Here is a 16,541-nt window from a genome sequence, read left to right as displayed (position 1 = left end):
AATAGAAACGGAGACATGGAAATAAAGAACAAACTGACAGTAACCAGAGGGGAGGGAGGAAGGGATAACGGGGGTGGGGTGGGGGGGAGGGGAAGGGTAGTCAAGGAACATGTATAAAAGACACATGGACAAAGCCAAAGGGGGTTAGGATCAAGGGTGGGAGGTGAGGATGGGGGGGGAGGGGGGAGTGGTGGGGGGAAAATGGAATCAACTGTACTTGAACAATTTTTTTAAAGAAAGAAGAAATAAAAAATAAATCAAAAAAAGAACATTAAAATATTTATTATGACTGTATTCCATATGGGTCATGGAATATTTGGGTGTTCTTTGTATTATTCTGTACAGTAGCATGTTTGAAATATTTTATTTTTTAAAGTAAGAGATGCTTAAGATTACACATCTAGTTAGTGGCAAAACTGGGATTTGAACTTAGGTAGTCTAACTGCTGAGCCTTTCTACTCTATATCACCCCTCTGAAATTGGCATCTGTATGACATCGTACATGCATATGCATACGTGTATACACTCCATGTATGGATAGACATCTGTCATATTTAGCACTTAGCACATTGTATGGCACGTCAAAACCACTCAACAAATGGCAGCAATTACTACTGTATTAGTACACTTTTTATCCCCTGTAATTATATGTTTACATTTAACACGCACGTTCTTCTTAGGCCTACATCTTAAATTTCTTCCACTGACCAAATATGTTTAAAGTGAGGACAATGGCAGAGAACAATGGTAAAGTTTAATGCTAAGGGTGGCTCACCAGACCATATATGCTTTCAGGATGAGTTATAGAAATTGTGAAAGGTGAAGTAAGGATTCATTCATTTATACAGCAGCATTTATTGCATACCTATCATGTCCCCCAAGCTGGGGATTAAATAATTAAGAAGAAAAATAAGGAAACCAGGTTCCTGCCAATGAAGCAGCAAGGTCCGATAGAAATATAAAGCAAGCCCTATATGTAATTTTAATTTTTATAACAGCCACATATATACAGTTAAAGGAAATAGGAAAAATAATTCTAGTAGGTTTTATTTACTATATCTGAAATATTATCATTTCAATATTTAATGAGTGTGCAAATGTACTAATGACATATTTTACATTGGTTTTTTTGTAGCGAGCATTGTAATCTGGTGTGCAGGTCACATCACTTGGAGGACATTTCAGCTCACACTTCAAGCACTCGGTAGCCACATGTGGCTATAGCTTCAATATTGGAGAGTGCACTTCTAGAGGGGGTAGTAAGATGAAAAGTACTGTTGACCCTTGAACAGTGTGGGTTTGAACTGCATGGGTCCACTTCCGCGCAGATTTTTTTCAATAAATATACAGTCAGCCCACCTGCGTCACTGGGTTTTGCATCCATGGATTCAACCAGCCATGGATCAAAACTACTCTGTGGTTGGGAATCCGTGGGTGTGGACAGCCAACTGTATGCAGTCTTCTACACCATTTTATGTGGGGGACTTGAGCCTCCAAAAATTTGGTGTCTAATGGGAGTCCTGGAACCCATCCCCCCACGGAAACCAAGGGATGACTTGTTCTGGGGGGACTTGAAAGTTATTGCAGGGAGTCAGCACCCCTCAGCTCCACCTTGTTCAAGGGTCAACTATAATTCAAAAACCATGCAAACTAAATGCAAGTTGAGATAAGTGGTAAAAGCAAGGAAAACACAGAGTGCTAAGATATAAAATTACCGGGTAACAGAATTACTGGACTTACTTTACATTTAGGGAAGGGATTGCTTAGGAAGCCAGAAAACAAAGGAAGGGAAGTAATCTTTACTGAAATCCTAACTACTAGGGGCTTTGTTTTATAATACGGCATGTGATAATGTTCTTAAAGAACCACTCTGTACCAAAAGAGTGCCTCGGACACTAATAAATTCATGAATAAAAAAACCAAACAGCAGTCGTTAAGGTAAACCAATTTTGGTCTTTTTTAAACAACAAGAGTTACACTGAGTATCAGACCCTTTTCTAAATAAATGCTCTACTTTGATAAAGTAACAGTTAGATGACACATGCATGATCTGTATTTCATTTGGATATAAGTGAAACTTTACATAATATTACATAAATTATCTAAATGCTTCCAAGCAGCATAGTCAACTCACCTTTGGGCCTTGTACTCCGATCCCCACTGGTCCTCTAGGGCCTGTAGGTCCCACCTGGCCTACTTCTCCCTGATGCAGAAAGAGCATTGGAAAGATATTTGACTAGGTGAAGAAAATAAAAATAATATATTTCTGTCTTTGGCCTCCTAAGAGCTATCTTATATCGACGAAATAGGAGAAAACTGAGCTTCGTGTGCTCAGTTTATATATATATTTCCCCACCATATTTGGAATGTGTACATGTGTAATGGTCTGGATTAAAATACAGGCTATGTAACATACTCAGATTGATTTTACAGAGCCCCCATCAGCCCCCGACACATGAGAAGCCAAGATGACTGATGACCAAGGGCAGCATCGTGACCAGAGACAATAGCCTGAGTGTTAGATGATGTGCCCCGAAGCAGAAATCTCAAGGACAGTAACAGTGTTGCACTGAGCTGCTTCTCACATGGGCATCACGGAGGAGTATGCTTGACAGGGAGACCTCTCAGAGAAGTATTTTATTTATGGAACAATGATTGGTGATTCCCTGAAGCAACGTGAAGGACAGCTAATGAGAGAACAGGTGCCATACCTCTCCTCGAGGGCTAAATAATAGTCCTAATTTAGGAGGTAATTCAATTCCTAAATTTACAGAAAATGTTTATTTGTTGGGTCATTTCTGACCCCATGTCTTTAAGTAAGTGTTTTAGAGATTGGACCTACTGGTGAGAATGAGAATGAGTCTGCCCAGGGGTATATGCATCCGCGTGTAGTCTCTACTGCTATCGCTGCTGCAGTTGCTAGACCAGGGTCTCATACGTAAGAGTAATAAAGCAAACAGCAAATAAAGATTGTGTTAATAGAAGCTTCTACGAGCATGAAGAATATACATTACATTTTGTAAGCCACTAAGAACATCAGTAATATTTTACATTAAGTAGAGATCTCTGATTTTTAAGTTCATTTCAGCTGCTGCCTTCCATATGCCCAGCCACTGCCCAGAAAACAGAAGTTAGATAATAGACATACAAAACTCCTCTCTCCTTGAGAACGTTACCTTGGAACCAGGTAACCCCTGTCCTGGGGGTCCTTGTGGGCCAGGGGGACCAATAGGACCTTGGATTCCCTTTAAAATAAAATAAACAGTATTAGTGAAATTAGGAAGAAATATGAATGATCAGTTTTAAATCTTCTAAAGTGATTATGATACTTCAAGTCCTCTAAAATGATAATGAATTACTAATACTCTCTATTAGCTGGACGGGGTGGCAGAGGCTTCTAGTTGAATCATAAAATGCATCCTCCCCTCCTCCTGGGGAAAGAGACATTTCAGCCGGCCCACATGGCTGCCTAGAATAAAGACCACATGTCCCGGTCCCTGTGGCAGCCAGGTGTTGCCATATGACTGGATTCTGGCTGCTGGAATGTGAACAGAAGTGAGGTGTGTGATTTCTGGTCCATGTGTAAGGTGGATGTATGCCGTCTCCTCCCCTCTGCCCGTTCTCCAGTGGACGAAGGGAGAACATGGTGTTGTTCCTGGATTATGTGGGGGAAGAATCACCCTCAGGATGGTGGACAAACCATAATGAAGAAGCCTGAAGCCCTGAGGAACAGAGCTGCCACAGCAGCTTGGAGTTCTGAGTAAGAGAAATGGCATTTCACTTTGTTAACCCATTTCTCACTCAGTCACACGCAAGCAAACCTATACCCTAGCTGTGCCGATGGATATATACCAAGATGCTAAAATGAACGTTTGACTTAGGCTGTTAGAAGCAATAGGCATGGACAGCAAACTGATAGATGTTCAAACATTTGCCTCTCACTCACGTCGTAGGTATAAAAAGGGAAAGGAGACAGCATTTATAAGGTTCTTCTTTGGAGAAAGGAGCCATGAAAATCTTTCTTTGGAGAAAATGAGAGGGGTTTAAGTTGCTTCACTCTTTATCCCATTTTTTAAAGGGAACTTCAATGAAATGACTTGAAGAAATTAATTTTTTAAACAATTATGAAATTTTATTTTTAAGAGCTTTTATTGAACTCACTGGTTAATAAAATTATATAAATTTCAAGTGTACAATTCCATAACGCATTGTGTGTTCACCACCCCAGTTGAATTTCCTTCCATCACCATCTGCCCCCTTTCATCCTCTTCTCCCTGCCCCACCTCCACTTGCCCACTGGCAATACCACATTGTTGTCTGTGTCTATGAGTTTTTGTTTTGTTTGCTTTGTTTTGCTTGATCTCTTCACCTATTCCACCACAGAGGCCAGTGTCTGACTTGTACCTGAGGAAGCTAACTGGACTGCGATAGCCAAGCAAGGGCTGGGGTGGGACCCACCCGTGCATCAGAGTTTGTGCAAAGGCCACACGAGTTTTTCCTGTGGACCAGATGCACTCGAAGTGTGAGACAGTACACATGGAGCTGTTCTGAAGCCTGTCCAAGAGGGCCTGGAAGAGTAATGGAACTCCAACAAGAAGAGCTGGTGTAGAGTAAACCCCCAGAAACGCAGAGGCTGATGGGAAGAAACAGCTGGAGGAACAGAGTGCTTTACCCATATCGTAAGAGGGGCAAACACAGGGGCCAGTGCAGGACCCCACAAGAGTCAGTGTCGGGGTCAAAAAACCTCTGTACCCCTCCGCTCCTCCCAGCCTTGACTCAGCCTGGGAAGGATGAGAAGCACGTTTCTTCCCATGGACCCAGGCTCTCTACACAGCTCATACCAGGCGAACAAAGATGGAAGGGAAGATTTATATGGTGACTAGAGAGTTTTTATTGTACAACTAAAACTGGGATTTGCAGCTTAGAGTGATCCTAGAACTTTCTATTAACTAAAAACGATAAGAAAAGTCTATAGCCTGGTGATAATTTCTTTTTGTGGTAGGACAAAGAAGAAACTTCCCCCAATAAAAAAATATCTTAAAGGGATAAAAGAGAAAAAAGAAAAAAACTAAGATTTTATTTTGCTCAGGCCCCACAAGCCATGCCCGCACATAGAGTGGTTACAGAAATATGATTACTACAAATGTTAGGCCCCTTCTCCAGCTGGATGATACCACTGCTGTTCAGTTTAAAATTACAAATAGTACTCCCCTTTCTCTGGTTTATAAAGATGAAGCAATCTAAACAATTTAAGAAAGCCAAGCTTGAAAACACTGAACCTTTATAAGAAGGAATTCTTCCTAACCCAAGTAGCATGCAATAGGACAAGGAACCAAAAAAATCAAAGGGATGTGCCTATATGTGCCTACGCATTTATATGTGGTTATTTATATTCTTCTTTATTTTACAAAATATTTGAGGTTGTTGCTCTGGCCAGGTGGTTCAGTTCTTTGGAGCATCTTCCCGTACACCGAAAGTTGCAGGTTCGATTCCTAGTCAAGGGCACATACCTAGGTTGCAGGTTTGGTCCCTGGTAGAGGCATGTATGGAAGGCAACCAATTGATGTTTCTCTCTCACACTGGTCTCTCTCTGTCTCTCTCTCTCCCCTTCCTCCCTCTTTCTCTCTAAAATCAATAAACTTATCCTTAGGTGAGGATAAAAAAGAAAAGATTGGAGGTTGTCAAGTCTCCAAATATTTAACGAAAATCTGCAGGATATCATATACTTGTTGCTGGAATGGAAACAAAAGTTTCCTCATGAATAGATAAACGGGAAAATTCATTTCTGCAAGAGAAATAGAAATACCTAATAAAATCAGGAATTCAAAGGATAAACATGTTAAATTAAGGATAAGAAGAAAAATGAATAACTGCATGGATTAAGGTTAAATTTAAGTAGATTTTAGATCATTTGTCTTAGAAGGATAAACAAATTTTTTTCTTGTTCAGAGGAGTTTACAAATAGTACATTCCGTTCAGGCTCCCATCCGATAGGGCTCAGCTCCATGAGGACACGTGCAGCTCAAAAGCATTTTTCTCTTGGAAAAGAACAGACAGGGATGAGAAAACAAAAGTCAAGGAGGTTTGAGGGAGTTTTTAAGTTGAAGGAAAACAACCTCCAGGAAGAAGCAGTCCTGGAGGCAACAGGAAGCTGCAGGTGGGAGGTCCAGCATGCACAGGCCATCTGGACACATTGGTGTCTTTGAACCTGTTTCAGCCTTAGAGTGGTGACTCAGCACCAAGAACACCACCAGACCCAGGATGTGACAGTCCTGTGAAGCCACTTCTGGGATCAGAAAGTAAGCAAACAAACTACAAAGCTTGAGAATGCCTGGTCACACAGTGAACCCATACACAGTCAAAGTATCCAGCTCTTAATTATCATCTAAATATTTATTTACAGATTTATTTCGGCTTCTCTTGCACCTCAATCCTTCTAATTTATTACACTAGGCCCTCCACCAAGGAAAAGAAAATGAAATAACTCCAACTTTGCTGTTGCTCAGATTAACAACAATAAAAATATACTAATTAATTAGAAGGTGGTTAAAAATAAACTCAAAGTTAATGGCAACCAAAAGCCAAATGAAAAATTATTCCATTTTTCTTTAATGCTTTTCTTCCCCCCACTATCCTAGGAAAAGGAAATACTGTTCATTCTCTAAGCAACAGAATAGTTCAAACCTTAATCATAAATTTTAATCAAACTGATTTGCTATTTTCTGTGCAGGAGGGTGTTCGGAATAATTTGGGATTTACTGGTCACTTGATTAGATGAAACAGTGTAGGAAAAAGCACGTGGTCAACGACACCCATAGATAGTACTGTTATGTTACCTTCATATCACTTAGATGTAATCAGGTCAAGTTTGAGAAGCAATTTCAGTCATGAATGTGGACACAAGCTGAGAGATTTTTCTTCTAACCAAAAGGGGCCAAGTGTTATTTATAAACTCTGTGGCTTGTGTCTGTTCAGGAGTGGTGCCCCTTAAAATTAAGTAGTTACTTCTGATTCTGGACTTCGTTTTAAATTTAATACTTTTTTAGGTTTGTACATGGCTGGGGGTGAGAAGGACTAGCCTACTGGCATTGGGAGAAAGTGAGATTTAATCACTCTCAAAGCTGTGAAGGGGGAAAAATAAAGACACAAACCAAACGGTAAATAAACTGTTGCTTCAAAGGCATGGTAAAAATATAAAATATTATCCTAAAACTCTTATCCTATTAATTAGGCTTTAATGCTAAAAGTTATAGCACCAAGCCCTGGCCAGTGTGGCTCAGCTGGCTGGAGCATCACCTGTCAACAGAAAGGTCACAGGTTCGATTCCAGGTAAGATCACATGACCAGGTAGTGGGTTCAGGTCCCCTGTTGGGGCGCGTAGGTAGGAGAGGCAACCGATCAGTGTTTCTCTCATGTTGCTGTTTCTGTCTCTCCCTCTCTCCCCTTCTTTTCCTCTCTCTAAAATCAATAAAGCATGTCCTCAGGTGAGTATATAAAAAAAGAAAATGTTACAGCACCAAGAAACACACAATTTATTTAAGTCTTGGAAGTTCTAAAAAATCAGATCTCCTGAAACCAACTTATCCTACCTACACTCACTTTGAATGTGAATTCCATTGCAGTTTGACTATCAAATACACTCACTGATGTTTGCAAGCCTGGCCTTCATTGAACATCAGGATCGGGCTGGTTATTCTGTATCTTAGGGAAAGGGCGAAAGCATCGGTTACCTGCTCCCCTTGATTCCCAATGCCAGGGATGCCCATTGGTCCTTGGGGTCCCACAGGTCCCAAATCCCCCTGTATAGAAAATAAGTCAAACATATAACCATAAAATGAAACTTTATTCTTTCATACTTTGTTAATCTGGAATTATGCTAGATTAAAATCTATCTTTACATCATATAAAAATTCAACATGGAAAGTTAGCAAACTCCATTCCTTTTTAGAAGTTTGCCAGAATAGTTAATAATGTTTTTACTGTTTAATGTAAATTGGTGAGAATTTGCACCAGTGTATATTTATCAGTCATTTTTCTCACAAGAACCAAAATTTCCTGAATGGTTATTATAAGCACACAAACATTCTGTTAGGATTATAACAGAAATATTTAAGAGTATAAAATTCATAAGGTACAGGAAATTATGATTTGAGAAAGAAATTGAAGAAAAATGTTTTAAATTTTCTAAATACCTTTTCCCTTCAAATCTTATTAAAGATGCATTTTGAAAATTAAGAAATTAAGTTACATACAAAAAATTAAAAGAACCCTACTTCTCCCTTCCATGAAATAAATTTGGGAAACAAAATGAATGTTATCACTAAGAAGAACAATGTCATTCCTCCATTCTTTGCGTCTGTCATCCAATATCGTATGCTTGAGGGCATAGTAAGGTCTCTTTCGTAACTAATGACTGCAGCTTTGGTAGCATGAAAGCAGCCGCCGACCGTACACGAGTGAGCAGGCAAACCTGTGTTCTAATAACACTGTATTTCCCCAAACAGGCAGTCAGCTTCATAGTGTGCCAATGCCTGGGCCAAACAAATACATTTTTATGAACAGAAGTACATCAATAGATTACACGTTATGCAATATTAAAAAGTATATTGGACCTGTCACTAAAACATGCCCTGAAATATGCTTTTTAATGTTTCACTTTGCATCAGTTCCCAGTCTTAGTAAATATCATGGAAGGAAAATGTAATGGAGTTAAGTCCTAATTCAGGACTGGATCATTCTGATTCATGACTTGATTGCTTATCCTGTGGCAGGCTCTGTGCTAAACGCCTTCCATGCTTTATTTCATCGAATCCTCACAACAACCCTCTGAATGAGGCTATTTCCCAGATGAGGCTAAGGAACACCCAGTCACACAGCAGGTGTTAGATGGCGGAGGCAAGATTCAAGTCTGCTCTCTGACTCCAGAACCCAACTCATAACCGCTATTCTGCAAATATCTGATATACTCATGAGAGAGGTCTTTTGTGCATTGTTAATTACATTTAAATATCTATATCAAAACTACTTCCTTTTTGTACCAATTATATGTATTTGAGAGCCCTTAACATAGATGTATTTATCTTACCACTTGAAGCACAGACAGCAAAGTCTGCGAATTTAATTTATAAAAGAATAGAAAAGGAAGACGGGGAAGGGAAAAGGAAGTCACTATTAAATTAATAAGGGAACAGCAGATGAAAGCTTTGCAATTACTCTGTGAAAGTGTCCTAATATTTTGATGTGTTTTCTTTGCATGAACTCCAGGTGTAAAAATAAAAAATGCAATGTCAACAATACCTTAAAAAGTTAATTTACTGAACACATTAAAAAAAAAGTTCAGTTGTACTCAATTTTCACTGCTCCAAAGGAAGAAAGAGCATCTTACATACTTTCAGAGTATTTTGCAGCTGAAGTTACAACCAAGAATTATATCACACCTAAAATTTATATAACTCACTATTTACCACTATCTCTGCTGTTTAAATACAGATTCCCAGAAAAGACAGCTACCAGTAAATAAAACAAATGAGTAATTCAAGTTTGAAACACGATACCTAAGATAATCTTGAATGTCAATCATTATTCTAGGATAATATCTAATATAATGATATGCTTAGAGGCTGATGTATAAATGACTCCATATTGATATGAGGTCTCTGTCTTTTGTACATTTTATACCCCTTCCTCCTCCGGTAGCTGTCCCTTCCCACTGGTATTTAGGGCCTTAGCCTCTAGTAGCTACTATCACTGGTCTTACCCCTATTTCTAATCTGGGTATAGTAATTCGTAGCTATTTTGAAGAAAACAAGTAGCTAGTAAGAAAGAAGAAAGCAGTGGAAGGTGGGCCATGGTGTTGAACATAAACAATTTTGCAAAACACCAGTGTCAGACGTGGCCATTCTGTGTGATGAAGTAAGCAAGACAAAAGCAAGACCTCGCCCGAGTCATGTCTGAGCGCAGACGAAAACAGAAAACAATGTCCAAACCCCTCAAAAATGATCAGACGTTCTCCTATACTGGCAAAAATGAGTATGTGCTACTTCTTTACCAATTACAGCTAAGCCTGGCTCTGTTTTTCTCACCTCCTAGGTAAAATTCATTAAAATGCCCAAACTTAAAATTACCCTCACTTCCCTATAGCATCCACTTCACCTAATACATGCCCAAATCACCTAATATAAGCCCAAATCCTATGAAAAAAAAATATTTCATTTTCTTACTGCATTGTGATAGGTTCCTCAGGGGATGTGGTCTCTCACTGCAATGAGTCGATAAACCTAAATTTGTTCAACTGTGGGTGGATTTCTGTTGATCCTTGCTGGAGGGCATGAGTGCTAGTTTTCTTGAATGACCTACCTATGTTAGCCCCATTTTAAGGTAAGATTTTTGAGCGGGCGCCTAAGGGTGGAAATAGGCTTCTGTAATGAGGTCAGGTCATGTTTTTTAGCAGCTGCTTTCTTTACTAAGCAGAGGTCTCTTTTGCTAATGTTTGGCTTCAAAGCTGCTTGGCTGAAGATAGGGTAACTGGGAGTCAGGACTTAAATAAATAAATGAGACATTACTATAAATATACAATTTGGGAATTTCCAGATCATAATTCATCCTATACAATGAGATACCTTGCATATACTTAATTTAGAATTAAGATGACCCCATGACCCCTGTGTGGTATAGTTGTCAGGTTGTATACCATTCAGAAATATTCATACATAATGAAAAATTGTAAGAATAACTTTGTTGGCAGCTATTCTATTATAGACCCTATTTGCAGTACCTTGTCCCCTTTGATTGACAGGCCTTGTAATCCTTGTGGGCCAATCGGTCCTTCAGAACCTTTTTCACCCTGAAAGTATATGGGAGAGACATCAGTGCACTAGTAAAAATCAGAATTTTAAAACAGTTAAAGCATCCAAAGCAACCAAGTTCACTGATCACTGCAAATGGGTAATTCTAATGGACTCCAAGATTTGTAACTTGCAAAAAAAAAAATTTAGTCTTATAGGAAGGACTCTGTCCGAGCAGAACACATATGCAATATCACTAAAGTTAGAAAAGAGCTGTATTCCTACTATAACCAGAGATATCTGGAGATGGGGGCCTAATCAATCACGTAGCATATCTACCCAAATCAGCCCCCCCCCCCCGTTTCCCCAACGGTGCTGCAACACACAGTGAAAATGTGTCCCTCACATTAGTATGTGAACTAATGCTCGCTAGGGATGAATTATTTATGAAATGTTTTATGTCAGCATTTATAAATATTCATTGAAATTTAGTTTTAAAAGAATGTAAAATCTTTTTGGATCGAATCACGGGACCTCTGTGAATAACTCTAATCGTCATGTAATGTCAGGGAAGTCCTAACACTGCACATGTATGAAAAATAAGCCACGTAGCAATCCAAAACAGCATTCATTTCATGAATTTATTTGAACCAAGAGTAAAAGCAAAGAACATTTGCAAGAAACCTAGGCAACAGGAAAATATATCTTTGAATCTTTCTCTATTCATGATATATTCCCTTAAGTCCTACATCATTGCAAAGCAGCCCCAAGTAGTTTGGTCCTGCTGGTTGGGGCATAAAGTATTCTGAACAATGAGTTCTCCTGATCATTTCCCCAGCACATAATTCGTGCGGTCGACCCTAAAACAGCAGTGAACGCAGGGTGTTCTTTCTCTGATGAGCTGGAGGGCAATGCACTGTCACGGGTGGTTATGAACCAGGGTGTATCTATCATTCTATCAGACAGCTGAACTTGTCACTAAGACATGCTCTCCTACATGCTGTCTTAGCGTTACACCTATCCACTTCTCATTTATTTCTTTATCTTTAAAAGACAGATTATAAAGAGAAATAATTCTGGCTATTTAAAATTTCCAGTTTTTTTGGACTACACATAAATAGAAATTAGCAAAAAACAATTCAAGAAACTAGGAATTATAAAGCCTTCTGATATGTAGTGCCAAATTGCTAGTCTCTGTATTGGATAGTGACATTTTGGTTAGTGAAGGGCATTCATAATGTCCCCTTTATCTAACGTATTGATATTATCTTCATTTATTATGACAATTTTATTTTGCTAGTGGAAAGGGGCCTCTCTGAAAATTCAACCCAGCAGTCACTGAAAACTTTGTCTGAATTGTTTGTTTTAGCTAATCAGTTTTCCTCTAGCCGAGATTCGGTGTTCTTGTAGATCATTGAATATTTCATGATGGAAGAGGCCAAGAACGAGAGGCACTCTCAGAGTGGGAGGCTGCACTGAGAAGGTCAGAATGCAGTGACCTAACTGAATGCAGGGGAAGGTCTCAGTCACTTAGAAAAGAACATGCGCTTCTCTGGGCAGTGTGTGTGTGTGTGCTGGGGAACGACTCTCCAAAGGAAGGAAGAAAGACTCCAAAATCTATCCTCACTTGCTTTGAGGTTTTATGGATGCTGCCCAAAGTATCTTGGAAAATCATTTCCCATGTGGCCTCTGGCAAATGCGATGTAGATTGTGAGAAAACAGCCTAGACAAGGGACTAGCACACTGTAGCCCCACGGCCAAATCCGGCTCCCTGCCTGTGTTTCGTGAGTACAGCTTTGTGGGAGCACAGCCACACTCGCTCATTTATACTAGGTCGTTTATGGCTGCTCTCGTGCTACAACAGTGGAGTTAAGCAGCTTCAACAGAGCCATATGGTTCACCAAGCCTAAAATATTTACCATCTGGTCCTTTACAGGAAAAGTTTGCCAACCCCTGGTCTAGAGGAACTTGAGCTCTGAGAATTACGTGTGGAAAGCAGTGGAAACAATTACATTCTTAATTGCTCCTTACAGTGATAAGGTAATTCCAGTTCCCTCTTCACAACCACATTTTCCTTTTTAGCATATCCAATGTTAATGCCAAAACTGTTATCAATGGGCTTACTAGACGGTTTCTTATCTATGGTTCACAAAACAAATCTGTGAGTAAAGCTTTGTCATAGCTACACTCTGAAACTTAAGTACTGGGCATAAAGATGCTATCACTGTGGCTTTAATGACCGCAGGTGAAGAGGTTTTGCTAATTTCATAAGCAATGATTATATAAAGTAGAAATCTGTCAATTACGTTTTTATGATTACAACATTCACTGTGGTTTCACATTGAGGGGAAATTTACATATTCCTTCATTTAATAGGGTGACGTTGGTGATGAAAATACTTGACTTCTGATAACTGGACATATTTTAAAAATTTTGTGACTTACGACTATGCAAGACAAAGCACTTTTTCCTGGTACAGAAGGCACTGTTACCTTTGGTCCTGGAAATCCTTCTCCCGGTAAGCCCCTCTCTCCTGGCGCTCCCTCAGGACCACGGGGACCCTGGGTAGGATAAAAGGAAGAACAAGGGAAGAGAGAAAAAGGACAATGGGAGGAGGGGAAAGGAAGGGAGGAGAGGAGGAAAGAAGAAAGAAAATGGTTATATTTCAGTTCAAGTGGGCACGGCAAGTCCTACCTACTTAAGTTGTTAGTAAGAATCCTTCTGGTAAGCTTCCTACTAGTCAGTAGAATCCTAGAGGTGTGAAGAGTAATATCCCCATTGTATTAAATACTTGTTCCACTTGGTTGGCGTGTGATGTTCTACTCTGGTGTCCTCAAGCTAGTGGAAAATGGAAATTACGTGAGACGTCAGAATAAGGTATAGAAAATAAATCCTAAGGAAAGGCTAAAATCTAGGATTGTGGAAGGATACAGAGTAATTTAATGGTTTAATTATGAGGGGAGCCTTGTGAAGAAATCACTGCACAGCCATTTTAAAACATGGCTTCTATTTACATGTTTTTAACTTCTATCCTCACAAATTTGGATTCAAACTTGAATTCTTTCCAGAACTAGTTGAATGTACTGGAAGTTTATGTGTAAATAGAAATGTTGATGGAATCATTAAGAGGAATATTAATTTAAATTAAGAAGTCCGTGTAACTATTGCTCAGAAAGGCGCTAGGAAAAGTGAGAACTTATCACATAAGGGAAGAAAACCCCATCTCCGGCTTTGAAGTAGACTGGCAGGGAATGTACTATTTGAAAAGTAAGACAACAGTAATGTATTCACTTAAACACTAGGAATTTTAAAAGGCTGCAAATTTTCCCTCCTTTTCTTCTTGGCCAGCAGGCCAAAAAGTAGAAAAGGGACTAACAACAGGAATCTTAAAAGCACAAACTGGAGCTTTTCCTTGAATTGACCTAAAAAGACAATTAGGGCTCACTTGCCAGGGAAGTGCGCCTGTGATAGAACAAGGGCTGCAGAGCTGCCCAGAAGCTCCAAAGCCAGCACACTGCCGGCACTGACTGGTGTCGGGGCTGGATACGCAGTCGTCTGGGTAATTCAAGGGATGCTTTCTACTCAAGTCTGGAAGCAGAACCAGGATGGAGCATTATGCTAATCAGTGACTGAGCACAGTCACGGATTTGTAGGAAAAAAGCGTACAAGAAAGCCTAAAAGAACTGTGTCTTTTTTTCTTTTCTTTTTTTTTTTTTGCTTTTCCCTAATATGGTATATTTTTAAAGACATCTTCTTTAGTATTTGTGCATAGCCAATTTAGTAAAGACTTTAATTAAAATAAAAGGCTAACATTTAATTCAAGTTAAATTGCTATGTTTATGGGAAAATCTAGGTGCTTTGGTTTTGTTTGTTTTTAATCCTCACCTGAGAATGTGTTTATTGATTTGAGAGAGAGAGAAAGGGAGAGAAAGAAACATTGATCGGTTGACTCCCATATACACCTAGACTGGGGATCGAACCCTCAACCTAGGTATGTTCCCTGACCTGGGATCGAACCTGCAACCTTTGGGTGTATGGGATGACACTCCAACCCACTGAGCAACCCTGCCAGGGCAGGAAAACCTGTTTTTAAATAATCCGAGTCCTTAATCAAAGTATTGATAATCAGGATGGCTTACTCTAATGCTAGAGCAATTAATTAGGAAGAAAATAAATACGAGAATGAAAACTAGATTGCAAACTAAAACAGACAACATCTAGCTAACATTGCACACTCTAATAAAAAAACTGGCCAATTATCTTATTCCCCAGTGACATGACAAATAAAAAATAACAATTTATTTTAAAGGCCAAGAAATCTATTTTCCAATTTATTCATTTTTTTCATTCATTCAACAAATATTTACCAAATGCCTAGTAGGTGCAAGCTCTGTGCTAGGTTCCAAGAAGAGCAGACAGACCTGCTCTCTGTCTCATGGAGTTTATAATCTTGCATGATAATTAAAAGCAGATTTTGGTATCATTTGGACTGAGGTTCGAGTCCCAGGCCTGCTACACATTATTATCAGCGTGCCTTAAACAAGTAATGTAATCTCTTTAAAGCTCAGCAAACACATCACAATGTTGCTAACACTAGTACCTACCTCAAACTTAAGTATTAACGTGAGGATTAAGTCAGAGAGATTTAAAGCTTTTTCATAACAAGCATTAAAGGTATCTGCTATCGCTATCAAAATTATTTTACTTGAGTCCTGCAGTGGCTACGAATGTCTTTTTATGGACATTTTTACAAAGAAGTTGGTCTCAGGGTTAATCACTGATATTACGTATTGAGAGAGGCATGCTACACAGAACAAACACTGAACCTTCTTCCTTCCGTCGCGGCATTTCTAGAATACATCAGCTAAGGTGAGAGTGAAATAACGGAGGCTTTTAGGAGCCATGTGGTCCAAATATTAGGAACATTTAAAAAATAGAGAGCCAAGGTTCAATTAGTATAAACGGTCAGAGTAATATTCCACCCCACCAGTATATTCTCAAGTTTCCTAGTTGAGCAATCAGGATCGAGGAGATTGTTAACCAGAGAAAGCAGGCACTTGGGTTAGATGAACTATTGTGTTGGCCAAACAGTCCACTTAGATTTTTTCATTAAATCAAAGACACATTTTTCATTTTCACCAATAACTATTGATTTAGATATTTTGAATCTGTCAGCTATCTCCCTATAACATTGATTGTTCTCAGTCAATGTTTTGATTTGATCACCCTCAACTTCAACTGGTCTACCTGACTGGGGAGCATCATCCAACGAGAAATCTCCAGCACAGAATTTCACAAACCACTTAGCCACATTCAATCAGCCACAGCACCTTCTCTGTTCACCGCACAAATCTTTTTTTTTTTTTTTGCATTTCAGTTGTGCTTTTACCTTTCTTGAAATAATAAAACATGATATGTTGAAAATGTTGCTTATTTTCTTCCATCTTCAATATTAAAATGGCTACACAAAAATTCACCAACTTTGATTTTTTTTAAATGCATGCTGATATGACAGCTGTCACAATACAATCTGACAAATTGTTTCAAATGAAATTAAAGACAACTAAGCACTACTAGAGCCATCGTATAGAAAAAAATAAATGAACTTTTAGGCCAACCCAATATACTTTTAATTTATGAAGACAGTACCAACAGATCATTTTTTAAAGGCAGAAGTGCTTCTATAAAAAACTGTCTTTTTCAAAGGTCATGAGAATCAGTTACAACTATGACATACTTACTCAGAGTCTAATGAAT

At 39.0% G+C, this 16,541-nt stretch overlaps 1 protein-coding gene across 2 annotated transcripts in view; it reads right to left on the bottom strand.

Annotated features, from left to right (window-relative positions):
* Window positions 1-16,541, bottom strand: part of COL28A1 (collagen type XXVIII alpha 1 chain) — a 151,515-nt gene that overhangs the window by 83,808 nt on the left and 51,166 nt on the right. For both annotated transcript variants that reach the window (XM_024577166.4, XM_053926548.2), the window contains exons 14-18: window positions 13,277-13,345; window positions 10,775-10,843; window positions 7,731-7,799; window positions 3,177-3,245; window positions 2,135-2,203 (exon numbers count right to left, since the gene is read on the bottom strand). In XM_024577166.4, the coding sequence (XP_024432934.2) occupies window positions 2,135-2,203; window positions 3,177-3,245; window positions 7,731-7,799; window positions 10,775-10,843; window positions 13,277-13,345 (345 nt within the window). The remainder of the gene's footprint in view (window positions 1-2,134; window positions 2,204-3,176; window positions 3,246-7,730; window positions 7,800-10,774; window positions 10,844-13,276; window positions 13,346-16,541) is intronic.

The sequence above is a fragment of the Desmodus rotundus genome, chromosome 6 (genome assembly GCF_022682495.2).
Source record: "Desmodus rotundus isolate HL8 chromosome 6, HLdesRot8A.1, whole genome shotgun sequence".
NCBI lineage: Eukaryota > Metazoa > Chordata > Mammalia > Chiroptera > Phyllostomidae > Desmodus > Desmodus rotundus.
The sequence above is the reverse complement of the archived record's forward strand: the minus strand, read 5'-3'. Positions and strand labels throughout refer to the sequence as shown.